Raw genomic sequence first — 11,217 nt, 5'->3', positions numbered from 1 at the left:
CTAATAGTGCCCAAGACTTGTGACTAAATCTCACTATGTGATTTATTATTTTAAATGATTTATGGTAAGCCTGTTGTTGGACACTTACAAGCAGATAACCCCTTTTGAGTATCAGTCTCTTATGTTGCTTGTCAGCACTATTTATGCTGACTAGGCCCAGCCTTTATACAGAAATAGATTGAGTTGCATCATACAGGTCTGTGGCTTTGATTATTGAGGTGATTAATTCCACACAGAGGCGATTCCCCAGTTGTAGCAATGGAAGCGAGGTTGATGATTTTAAGGTACTGAGAAATATCTACGCAGGTTTGAGCCTTAATTAGATTGGTGCTTGTATAGTACTGCTGTGGAGTACAGTGCTGTAGGTAGAAGAGTTCAAGCTCATCTTTGGTAAATAACTGGCTTGTTACAGGGGAAGCACATCTCTGTCCACTTGCACAGTAATTTCTCCACTGTAAGTGTATGAGCAGTTGAGACTTCAGTTCTGAACCGTGATCTTTTGATTTCTCAACTGCTGAGTGTTATTTGAGGTTTGCCTAGCATAGGAGTGTGAAAAGATGCAAGTTTAACTTAGCAAAGAAGTTGTACAGTAGGAGATGCTCACATATAGCTTGAGAGACTCAGGTGAGAACTAAGGAAGCTGGGAGAAGAACTAGAAGTCTGTCTTTGCACTCCAAGACAGTGGAGGGAGAGACTGCTTCTCCTGGTGAGATGAGTACAGAGCACAAAACCCAGGGACAACCAAATGTGTAAATAACCAGAGGGAAAAGAGGTGCACCAGTTTTGTAATTGTTGCTTGACCTGATAACAAATATGTTTTGGTGTTGCTGCAGTTGCCCTCTGTTCACTACTGGTGCTTCATCTGTTCTGCAGGAATTTATAGCAGTCAGCCAGCTGCGAGGATCCACCCAGGGGAAGATCCTTTGTTTTTATGGCCCCCCGGGGGTTGGCAAAACCAGCATTGCCCGCTCCATTGCCAGAGCCCTAAACAGAGAGTACTTCCGCTTCAGTGTTGGAGGGATGACTGATGTAGCAGAAATAAAAGGACACAGGTCAGTGTAACTTGAGCAGTTTCTCTATCCAGCAATTTTTACTAATGTTGTCAAAATAGGAACCTAACTGAAGTTGGACAATGTGTGTAATTTTCATCTCTGTTCTGCCAACCCTTGCTGACAGGAGTTGGGATATAGGAAAACATGAAAAGGATAGCAAAGGGAGGAATTCGGATCATAATCATATTCGTGTTTCTAAGTGCAGTCGCTCCCTGCTTCTTGTGTATGCTTATAGGAGATCTTTGAAAAGCTGTGTGAGCTACCCAAAAGCACTGGACTGATGCCAAATGCTAATTCATGTCTGTCTATAAATGCCAGCACTGGTGACAGTTTGAACACGGTCATTCACATGTTCAGGTGTGATTGAGACTTGGTTTCTGAATAATCAGGAGGGAGATGCTGCATGAGGAAAAATTGGGAACAAGAGTATTCATGGAGAGAACAAGACGACGTGAATACAAAAATCAGTAAATCTGACCCTTCCACAGGTTTATTTTCCTTCCACATACACCTCGAAACAAAACTAGCAGTGTTTTCAAACTGGTAAGAGTAGCTGTTACGCAGTGTGAATTGAACCTGCGAGGTTCTGCCCTATATGATACGGAAGCAGAGAGAAATATTTTATATACTTTTCAGGATGTTCTCTGCTCTGTGCCTCTTGGCATTCATTCTGTTGTTACCCTCTTGCTCTGCTTCTGCATGTTCTTGGATGCCAGTTCCCTCTAGCAGAAAGATTGTGTTTTGCTGTTAGCGGTTTGTTCCTTCAATGTATCTTTTGATTTACACTGATATTCCTTTTTTGTCCCTACCAAGTGAGGGAATGAAATGTTCCCTTTTCTAACATTTCTTTACCCAAAAAAACAAAAAGTCACTATTCAAATATCTCTGTTCTCAGCCTTACCTCTTTGCTTCCCTCTAACTTAAAGATAAAAACTGCAGTCCAGGAGTATTCCGCCAAAATTCATGTCTGATCTCTACTAGAAACAGACTACGTGGGTCTTGATGCTTAGTGTGGTGACGGAGATGCAGAAGAAATACAGACTTGTTTGCCAGTGGGATATACCTGCCCCATCAGCTGCATGCTATGTTGTGTGATGTGTGCTGTACTTTACAATGAATCCCTGACTATAGTCTCTGGTAAAACAGGAGGACATATGTTGGAGCAATGCCAGGAAAAATCATCCAGTGTCTGAAGAAGACCAAGACAGAGAATCCACTCATACTGATCGATGAGGTGATGTATCTGGTCTTTATTCTAGTTTTTGCTCTTAAAAACATGTATCAATTCTTGACTCCAGTAGGAAGAGTGAAGCAGTAACTCTCCTAAAAATCCCAGTTTTTTTTTTTTCTTTAAATGATGCTGGGCTCTCAAGTTCTTTGGGTGACAGTGATACCTTAGACCCTTTGTTTTCTCTTCCTATAACAGACTTCAACTTTAATATTTCAGTTGTGCCCTTCTCATTAAATTGCAGCTATTTGGATCGCGAGGATCCTAATGGAGCTGGCTGGGTATTCAGAGGCTTCAGCAACTCTCGTGTTCCCTACCTAGGTGTGGGTACACAAAACCGCTATTGCCTGTGTGATTATTAGAAAGAGTCACTCTCTCAGCAGGTCTAAAGCAACACTATAAGGAATAAGATGCTTACAGTCAATTTGTGGTCTGATTTGAGAATAAATGAGACAGGGCTACCAGCCTACTGCTTTGCGGAAAAGCAAATAAGGACAGGATATAATAGCAGGTGTCTAAAGGTCTCTCTAGCCTCCTTGTGTGGCATGCCTGGGAAAGGCCAACAGCAGATGTCTTGGAAGTGGTATGGGGGACCAAGAAACTGGGTAATAAGTTGCAGTGTAATGTAACCAATGAGTATCTTGATTTGAAAGGTGATGAAACCTGTAGGTCATGGCACTTAAGTGGTGTTGGTGAGGAGCTTTGCGTTGGCTGTAGTAGCAAATTGCATTATGTTCATCTAGTTAACACTACTCTTTAGGGAGAAAAAGCAGTGGAGAGAGGCCCTGTTGTGACCTCTTCTTCTGAAGACATGAGCAATGCTGAAAGAGGCAACAACTTTGAATATGGTCCTGGGCAGCTGGCTCTAGGTGGCCCTGCTTGAGCAGTAGGGTTGGACAAGATGCCCTCGAGAAGTCCCTACCAGCCTCGTCTATGATTCTGTGAAAGCAGCAAAGATCACTAGCTGTGATGAGTGGCTGTGTAGAGGCACTTTGCACCTTCAGCAGAGTAAGGAGAGTGTCTTAGCTTACATATTAGGGAAATGGTATAAGCTATCACCCTGTAGTTCTCCCACTGTGGAATGAGTATGCTGGTCTGCAACTATAGCTTAGCTTAGCTTAACGAGTAGTAGCCCACTAATCCATGATAACTCGCTTGCTTTTGATTGTATGCACACTCCCTGAGACTTCATGGTTCTTCTCTACAACACTGTTAAAGTCCTCTGTCTTGTCAGGTGTGTCATGTGCTCACATGGTAGGATAGTGGGGACTTGGGTGAATGCACAGAAAACTGATAGACTACTAGTGGCTGTTCATGAACAAACACATGAAGATTTTCAGATGGAGCCTTTAAAGAATCTTTGTGTGAGAATTTATTGTGGTGAGAAACTTCTTAGAGCGTTTAAAGTTTTTCTCCCATAGGTGGATAAAATAGGAAGAGGATATCAAGGGGATCCATCCTCAGCCCTTCTAGAGCTGTTGGACCCAGAACAGAACTCTAACTTCTTGGATCATTACCTTGATGTTCCTGTGGATTTATCAAAGGTATTTCTCTCTTCTGCAGAGGTTATAGAGCTGGAATGTACGAATGTGTATCAATGCAGAGATTTCCTGTCCATGAAAAGATGCTGACATTTTAGTCAGTTAGAAAGTCAGACAGATGGGATTGAGACACAAGTGGTATAGGGCTGTCTCTGCAGGAGTTGGCTTTAACCAAAGTGTCAGTACATACTTAAGAGAACACGGTCACCAGCATATGCCTTATAGCCCTAACTCCCTGTAGAGCTGGGGACACAAAGATGCGTGGTCTTAGTTAGAAAAGGCAGTAGTTTTTCTTCTATGAAATGATTGGCAGAGTTGCTATCAAGTGAGGTGGCCTCATGCTGCTGTCAAGCTTTTGAAATTGGTTGTCTTTGTACACTGTTGCACTTTTTGTGCAGCTTACATTAATTGCAGAATTGATGGATTAGAAATATATATATACATAATTTGGTCATTTCTGTGCTAACTTTGTAGAGGGTAGAAATAACTTAGATCTAGATCTCCCCAGGCAAATAGTTTCGTGGTCCATATCGGACCATTCCAATTTCCCAGTTTGTGCTGTGTGTATTTCTAAACATTTATTTTGGGGGTAGGGAACATCCTACTACATAGTTGTAAAATCCAAAACTTCCTGTAATAAAAACTAGATTCCACAGAGAAGATGATCTTGCTCCAGCCCTTCAGACAGAGAAACACAGAACTGAGGAACTGTGGCTTGGAGTAAAGCAACAGGTTAATGAAAATGCTTAATAGGATCTTGTAATATTTCTAGGTACTTTTTATTTGTACTGCAAATGTAACAGAAACTATTCCAGAGCCACTGCGGGATAGAATGGAAGTGATCAATGTATCAGGATACGTAGCAGAAGAGAAACTTGCAATTGCAGAGGTAAGAGAAACCACTGATGCGCTGCGAGTTATATCTGATAAAATGTTTTTGGCAGATTCAGGCTTACATATTTACATCCAACTGTGTCCAAAAAAATTAGGCACATGGCATTTTGGACAGAGTTCCTCTGATTGGAACACCCAGTTAAAGTAACTCCAATGTTCCATAGGCTGTGGACTCCAGAAAATGGAATTGAGCTAATAGCAGAATGAAGTTGAGTGAATTGGAACCACCAGGCTTTTGTCACTAACAATGCTAACAGAAGGATGTGGGGGATGATTTCTTTCAGAGGTACTTGGTCCCTCAAGCACGAGTTCTGTGTGGCTTGGATGAAAACAAAGCCAAAATCACATCGGATGTCCTTACTGTTCTCATCAAGCAGTACTGCAGAGAGAGCGGGGTGAGGAATCTGCAGAAACAAGTAGAAAAGGTGAGGGGAAGTTGTGTGTAACCATGACCGCTATGCTTCAGCCTTCTCAGCTTTTTCTACAGAAACAAATTACTGTTTCACTCAGGTATTGAGGAAATCTGCCTATAAAATTGTGAGTGGAGAAGCAGAGACGGTCCAAGTAACACCTGAAAACCTGCAGGATTTTGTAGGAAAGCCTATCTTCACTGTGGATCGCATGTATGAAACCACTCCTCCAGGAGTGGTGATGGGTCTGGCCTGGACAGCTATGGGTGAGACAAAATGACTTTTGGGTTAATGTCTACATTTCCATATAATTTCAAAAATTCAATGTGATAGTCAAACTGAATTTTCCCTATTGAGTCCAGTGAAGTTGTTCTGCTGGCATCAGTATAATTAACTTCTGTGGCCTTGTAGATCCTGACTACTACTTCCCTGAAGAAGGGACCCGTTCTTATTCCCTTACCCAGGCTCGTTTTAGCTTCAGGCCAGCATGTTTTCTCTTTATGCTCCATATCCCATATGAACCACATACATAAGGAACAGCAATGACTAAAAGCATAAGTTTTTTCAGAGAGGACAAGACCTTGTCTGCTTCCTTAAAAGCAGGAGGTGCCATTCTGACTTATGGCACAGCTGAGGCATGCTGTATCTCTTCAATGATGTCGCAACACTGACTTGGCTTTCGATGTCAAGGGCAGATAACAGGTATTCTAGCACTCTGTTGGGGTGGGTGTAGTTGGCTAGTTACTGTTCATTGGATTACTCCCCTAATAACTTTGGGGCTTATGTGCACCACAGTATGGAAATACAGCTCACAGCAAAGGATATGAGTCCTGCATATTCTAATTGACCTTGCATAGAATTGAAGTAGTTAAGAGGGAAATGATCAATATGGTGGAGAAGGTGAATAGATGTCTGACACTGAAAAGCTGAACTGGCTAGAAGTGTGTTATCGTATGAGCTCGCCTTAGTTTTTGGCTACAAAGAGCCTGAAAACATTATAAGAACTGATTATTTCCACTAAATAGGGGTTGCATCCATATTGGTGGAGTGTGAAGTCCAAAGAAGCAATGAATGGAGACTGTCAGTGCAGTGTTGTTGAGATTTCTAGCTAGCCTTCCTGAAGGGATTCAGAGAGCAGGTTTCAAATGCTCTTCACCCAAAAGCTAGTGTCTCATCAGAGAGCCCTAGTTCCAAATTCCTGACATTGCTTCTGCATGTCCAAAACCTTCTGGTTTGATTTTCCTTTAACGTTTCTCAGGATGTTGTTTTTCTTTTCTTTCTTAGGAGGTTCCACTCTGTTTGTTGAAACATCCCTGAGGCGACCCAAAGACAAGGAGAACAAGGATGGGTCCCTTGAAGTAACAGGGCAACTGGGAGATGTAATGAAAGAGAGTGCCAAAATAGCTTACACATTTGCAAGAGCCTTTCTGATGCAGAAGGACCCCAACAATGACTTTCTCATGTCTTCCCATATCCACTTGCATGTGCCAGAGGTAAACAGATGCAGAATTCACAGAGCATGCATAGCAGCTAGGCTGGTTTGCTCCCCTAGACATGAAGCTGGAAAGCACTTCATTTGTCCGTATGTTGTGCAGAATGCCCTCTTTTTAGCAGTAAAACCTAGAAAAGAAGACATTTTCCTCAGGATCCTGTGAAAGCATTCTTATAAGCTATATTTCCATTCCTTTCTGCAGCAAGCAAGTGGCGAGAATACAGGGGCTTGGATAATGCTCTAAGGAATCCTAGACTTCTGTTGTAGCTGTTGGCCCTGTTGTGCAAGGTGGGGAAACCATGACATAGAGATAAGTGATTCGGATAAAAGCTTGTATGCAGCTACAAGGAAACCAAAGTTTAGGTCTCTGTTACCAGGCCTTCATAAAGGCTTCAGGTCATTTACACATAATTGAAAATACTACTCTTGGTCTCTGTGCCATGGTTCCTAGTCCATATAATGGCAGTGATTGCATTTTTCCAGTGTTTGGGACTGAAAATAAATGCACACAATGCTCAGAATGCTCATACACTGTGTAACAGGCTTTGGGCAGGGGCTTTACTGAAGACAAAGTTTGTACTATCACTGTGCCCAAGCTTTGCTTCTGAACCTAGTCCACAGCCCCCATGTTGCAGCTTACTCTGTGTCTGTTCAGGTACTTGGTTGTTATCTGTGTGTTCGTTTCCTGGAGGATCAGAAAACAGCAGACACTTTCTCTGCCTCTACTCCCTCTCAAACGTTCATTTCTTCTGCTCTTACCTCAAAGATCTGTTTGATCTCAGATAAATCCAGACTGTCAGTAGTTTAGGCTTGGATTTTGTTAGGCTTTCTAAACTGAATTATCTTTTCTGTCTTGAATGATTTTCAGTATTGTCCTCCACCATTTTGTGACTCTTGATGTTCTCTTCCCTTGTGATGCTGACCTCTGTTACTTGTTCCCGTGGTTGGCTTACGTCAACAAAAAGCTTCAAAGCATTCACGTTCTGTTTTTTGCTCATGTTGCTTATTCAAAGTCCTGAGCCTGGTGAGTATTGTGGTGGCATCAGGCCAGAAACCAAGCTGTAGACTCATGGATTATTCCTCATGAATAAGATGAGGACTGACCTCGTTGTTAATAGATCAGCCAATTCAAACAGCAGGATTCCATCAGTGACACTTTCACAAAAACCTTTGTGAGACCCCCTGAAATTGGGGCAAGGTTAAAACAGCAATGACAAAGGTATTGTCTGGCTTTAGACTCTGAATGAGCTAAAGGCAGGGGGGGTTGTGCTTTTTTTTTTTTTTTTTTTTAAACAGGGAGCAACACCAAAGGATGGACCAAGTGCAGGGTGTACTATAGTAACAGCTTTGCTATCACTGGCTATGAATTGCCCAGTGAGGCAGAACGTGGCCATGACTGGAGAGGTGTCATTAACTGGAAAAATTCTTCCTGTTGGTGGAATCAAGGAGAAGACTATTGCGGTAAGAGCTCTTATCTTGTCTCTGTGCATCATCTGTGGTAGAGTGCCCTGGATTTGGCTCAGTGGTGACTGGGACAACCAGAGTGATTGCTCCTGTAGTGGGAGAGGCAGTGATTCAATATACACTGTGGAAAAGCCTGCTGGGGGAACATGGGGATCTTGCCTCTGGCTGTGACGAAGGAGATGGGACCCCAGGCTTTGTGTCAGGGAATCTGCGTTGATTTAGTTACTAGACTGATAGAATTAAGGGTGGAAGGGATCATCTGGCTGTTAAAGCTGTCTTCTCTATCACAGACTGGTATGGTACAAGAATCTGTGCTGGGTTGAAGTGCCTGTTTAAGGAGGGCATCCAGTGTAGATTTGACGGTATCCATAAGGTATCATCCTTAACATTAAGGCTCTGTTCCCTAGTTCCAGCTTGAATTTGTCTGACTTAAAATTTCATACAGATATCCCTACGTTTTTCTGTTTTAGATGGAAGGAACTTAGTTTTAGTGTCTTGGCATTTTCCCCTATGAAGTTTCTTTGTACATCAAAATCAGGTTACTTAATCCTGGGGGGTTTTTTTGTTTGTTTGTTTTTTGGTAAGCTATATAGACTGAGTTCTCTTAAGCACTCTTGCAAACACTGGATTTATAGTGGTGCTTGCTTTTTTGGTTTCAACCCTTTGCAGTTTTCAGAATTCTTTTCCAAGCATTGAATCTCTCTCCCAACTTTTCATCTGCACAGCTCCTGCCTACATCAGCCTTGCATCACACACATTTTTCTGTCTTCAAGAATGGTATTAGCTCTTTCAGTAGCCTCATGAGCTGGGGCTTCACATCAGTGTTCTGTCCCCAAATCTGGGCTACAGCCTTTTGCAATATGATTCCTTTTCCTCATGTGGCTTTAAAATGGGTAATTTTGCATTTTGTTTTGTGGTAGTCATTACAGAAGGACTAGCATATGATAGGGATGTCTGTGGCACTGATGAACTGGCTGCACTTGCAGGAGTGTGGGCCACACAGGGATAAGTGCAGGATCACTGTCGTGGTTTAACTCCAGCCAGCAACTAAACACCACGCAGCCACTTGCTCACCCCCTGCTTCCGGTAGGAAGGGGGAGAGAATCAGGAGGGCACAAGTAGGAAAACTCACGGGTTGAGATAAAAACAGTTTAATAATGGAAATAAAACTTTGAAGTAGAACAGTAATAATAACAATGGTAACAACAACAATTACAGAATATACAAAGCTGGTGATGCACAATGCAGCTGCTCACCACTCGCTGACCACGTGTCACGAATTGGGGGAGGAGCCCCCCCCCCCCCCCGCCGTGTTGTTTTTTTTCCCCCCCCGGTTTTTATACTGAGTGTGATATCACATGGTATAGAATACCCCATTGGCCAGCTGGGTCAACTGCCCCGGCTATGCTCTCCCTCCCAGCTTCCCCTGCACCTAGCAGAGCATGGAAGGCCGAAAAGTCCCTGGTGCAAGCACCACCCAGCAACAACCAAAACAGCAATGGGACATCAACGCTCCTCTTATACCAAACCCAAAACACAGCACCCCCCAGCTACCAGGAAGAAAGTTAACTCTATCCCAGCTGGAACCAGGACAATCACGCATAAAGTGAGTGGGTACAAACCTGCCACTTAATGAGTGGGTTCCACTTTCTGTGCTGCTTCTGATGCAGATGTCCTTATCAAAAGATTCTATAGAATGGTGCTATGGGTCATGCATATCGATGTGGTGGGTTGGTCTGATAAGCTGTTTCTAATTCTTCCTTTGATTCTAGGGTTTATCCTCACCCAAGTTGGAACAGATTTTTGAAACTCTGTAAAATAGCATGAATTGGTCTAAACAATCCCCCAATGTGCTGACATAGTCCTACTACACTACCTCCCACTTCACCTGTCCCTGCAGCCGAGAAGGTGGGACTGGAGAGTGTGTGGTTTTGGGGCTTGGGGAGATCTAGAACATTGATCCATCCTTAGTGACATGTCCTATAAGTAACGCCCTTGCTTCTCTCCAAAGAACAGAGTAAAGCCAGATCATGCTCCTAAATAACTGTTCTTGCTTTCTAAAATGGGAGAGTGTGTTTCTAGTAGATTGATGGATTTCTAGGACTCAACAGACTGCCAAACTTTCTTTTCCCCATAGGCGAAGAGGGCAGGTGTTACCTGTATCATTCTGCCATCAGAGAATAAAAAGGATTATTATGACCTTGCTGGATTCATTACAGAAGGACTAGAAGTGCATTTTGTTGAGCACTACAAAGAGGTATTTGATATAGCATTTTCAAAGCTGGATTCTGCTGGAGGATGACGTTCAGCAACCTGATGGCTGGAAGGTGGTCTGTCCCTTAATGCTCAGCCCCTGCCCAGAAATGGGGTGACCTGGGGGCAATTCTGAAGTGGGAAATGGAGCTATTGCTGCTGCGCAGCTGCTGAAATGAATTATGGCTTTGGTAGAATAAAATATTTCTCACTCTTTAATAGTGAATGATGATCCATGTTAAGTATTTAAAATAAAATTGTGGAATTTTACCTAAGGACTGTGCATGTTATCAACCACTAGCAGTGGACCTAATCTAGTCTCTTTTAATTAAAAGATTTTTCAGTTATTTCACTGTAATTTTAAGTACCTGCTTATAGAAACATTAACTCTACAACCAGAGCTGGGGCTGTAAGTCACATACATAGCGCCTGATACACTGTTAGTTGAGTAGCTCTCAGAAGCTTCTCCCTGTCTCAGCATATAGGCCTGTGCTAGGCCTGTGAAAGGGAAACTGTGACATTCTTCTAGGACAGTTCAGCAGAGCGAGCGCATTCAGCTGCAGATGGACATGGTTCTCCTCCAGATTAAATCACAAGTCAATACCATCAGTCAATACCAGGCTTCAACAGAGAGCAAACCTGGACAAAAGAGCAATGTGCTCAATATCAGCAGTTAGCACTGCACTCCACCATCGACTGTCTTTGCCATTGCAGCTCTATTATGTTCACCAAGTGAAAAAAGGAACTAGATGTCTTAGCATGGCTGTTGTACGTCAATAAACACAGGCTTGGGCCAGAGAACTTGAGTACTTTGTCTTATGGCAAATGCTGGAAAAACTGAACTTAAATAGGGGAAGAGTAGTTACATGAAGTCTAGTCGAAA

General features: G+C 42.8%; 1 protein-coding gene across 1 annotated transcript in view; it reads left to right on the top strand.

Annotated features, from left to right (window-relative positions):
* The window catches only part of LONP1 (lon peptidase 1, mitochondrial), a 20,633-nt gene extending 10,031 nt beyond the window's left edge, over positions 1-10,602 (top strand). Inside the window, exons 9-17 of the mRNA XM_009575034.1 lie at positions 874-1,052; positions 2,199-2,286; positions 3,702-3,824; positions 4,594-4,710; positions 5,000-5,140; positions 5,226-5,391; positions 6,410-6,618; positions 7,914-8,078; positions 10,219-10,602. Of these exons, the coding sequence (XP_009573329.1) occupies positions 874-1,052; positions 2,199-2,286; positions 3,702-3,824; positions 4,594-4,710; positions 5,000-5,140; positions 5,226-5,391; positions 6,410-6,618; positions 7,914-8,078; positions 10,219-10,383 (1,353 nt within the window). The 3' untranslated portion in view covers positions 10,384-10,602. The remainder of the gene's footprint in view (positions 1-873; positions 1,053-2,198; positions 2,287-3,701; positions 3,825-4,593; positions 4,711-4,999; positions 5,141-5,225; positions 5,392-6,409; positions 6,619-7,913; positions 8,079-10,218) is intronic.
* The last annotated feature ends 615 nt before the right edge of the window (positions 10,603-11,217 follow it).

This window comes from Fulmarus glacialis, unplaced genomic scaffold (genome assembly GCF_000690835.1).
Source record: "Fulmarus glacialis isolate BGI_N327 unplaced genomic scaffold, ASM69083v1 scaffold43, whole genome shotgun sequence".
NCBI classification, from domain to species: Eukaryota; Metazoa; Chordata; class Aves; order Procellariiformes; family Procellariidae; genus Fulmarus; species Fulmarus glacialis.
Note: the sequence above shows the minus strand (reverse complement) of the source record. Positions and strands in the feature narration are given on the sequence as shown.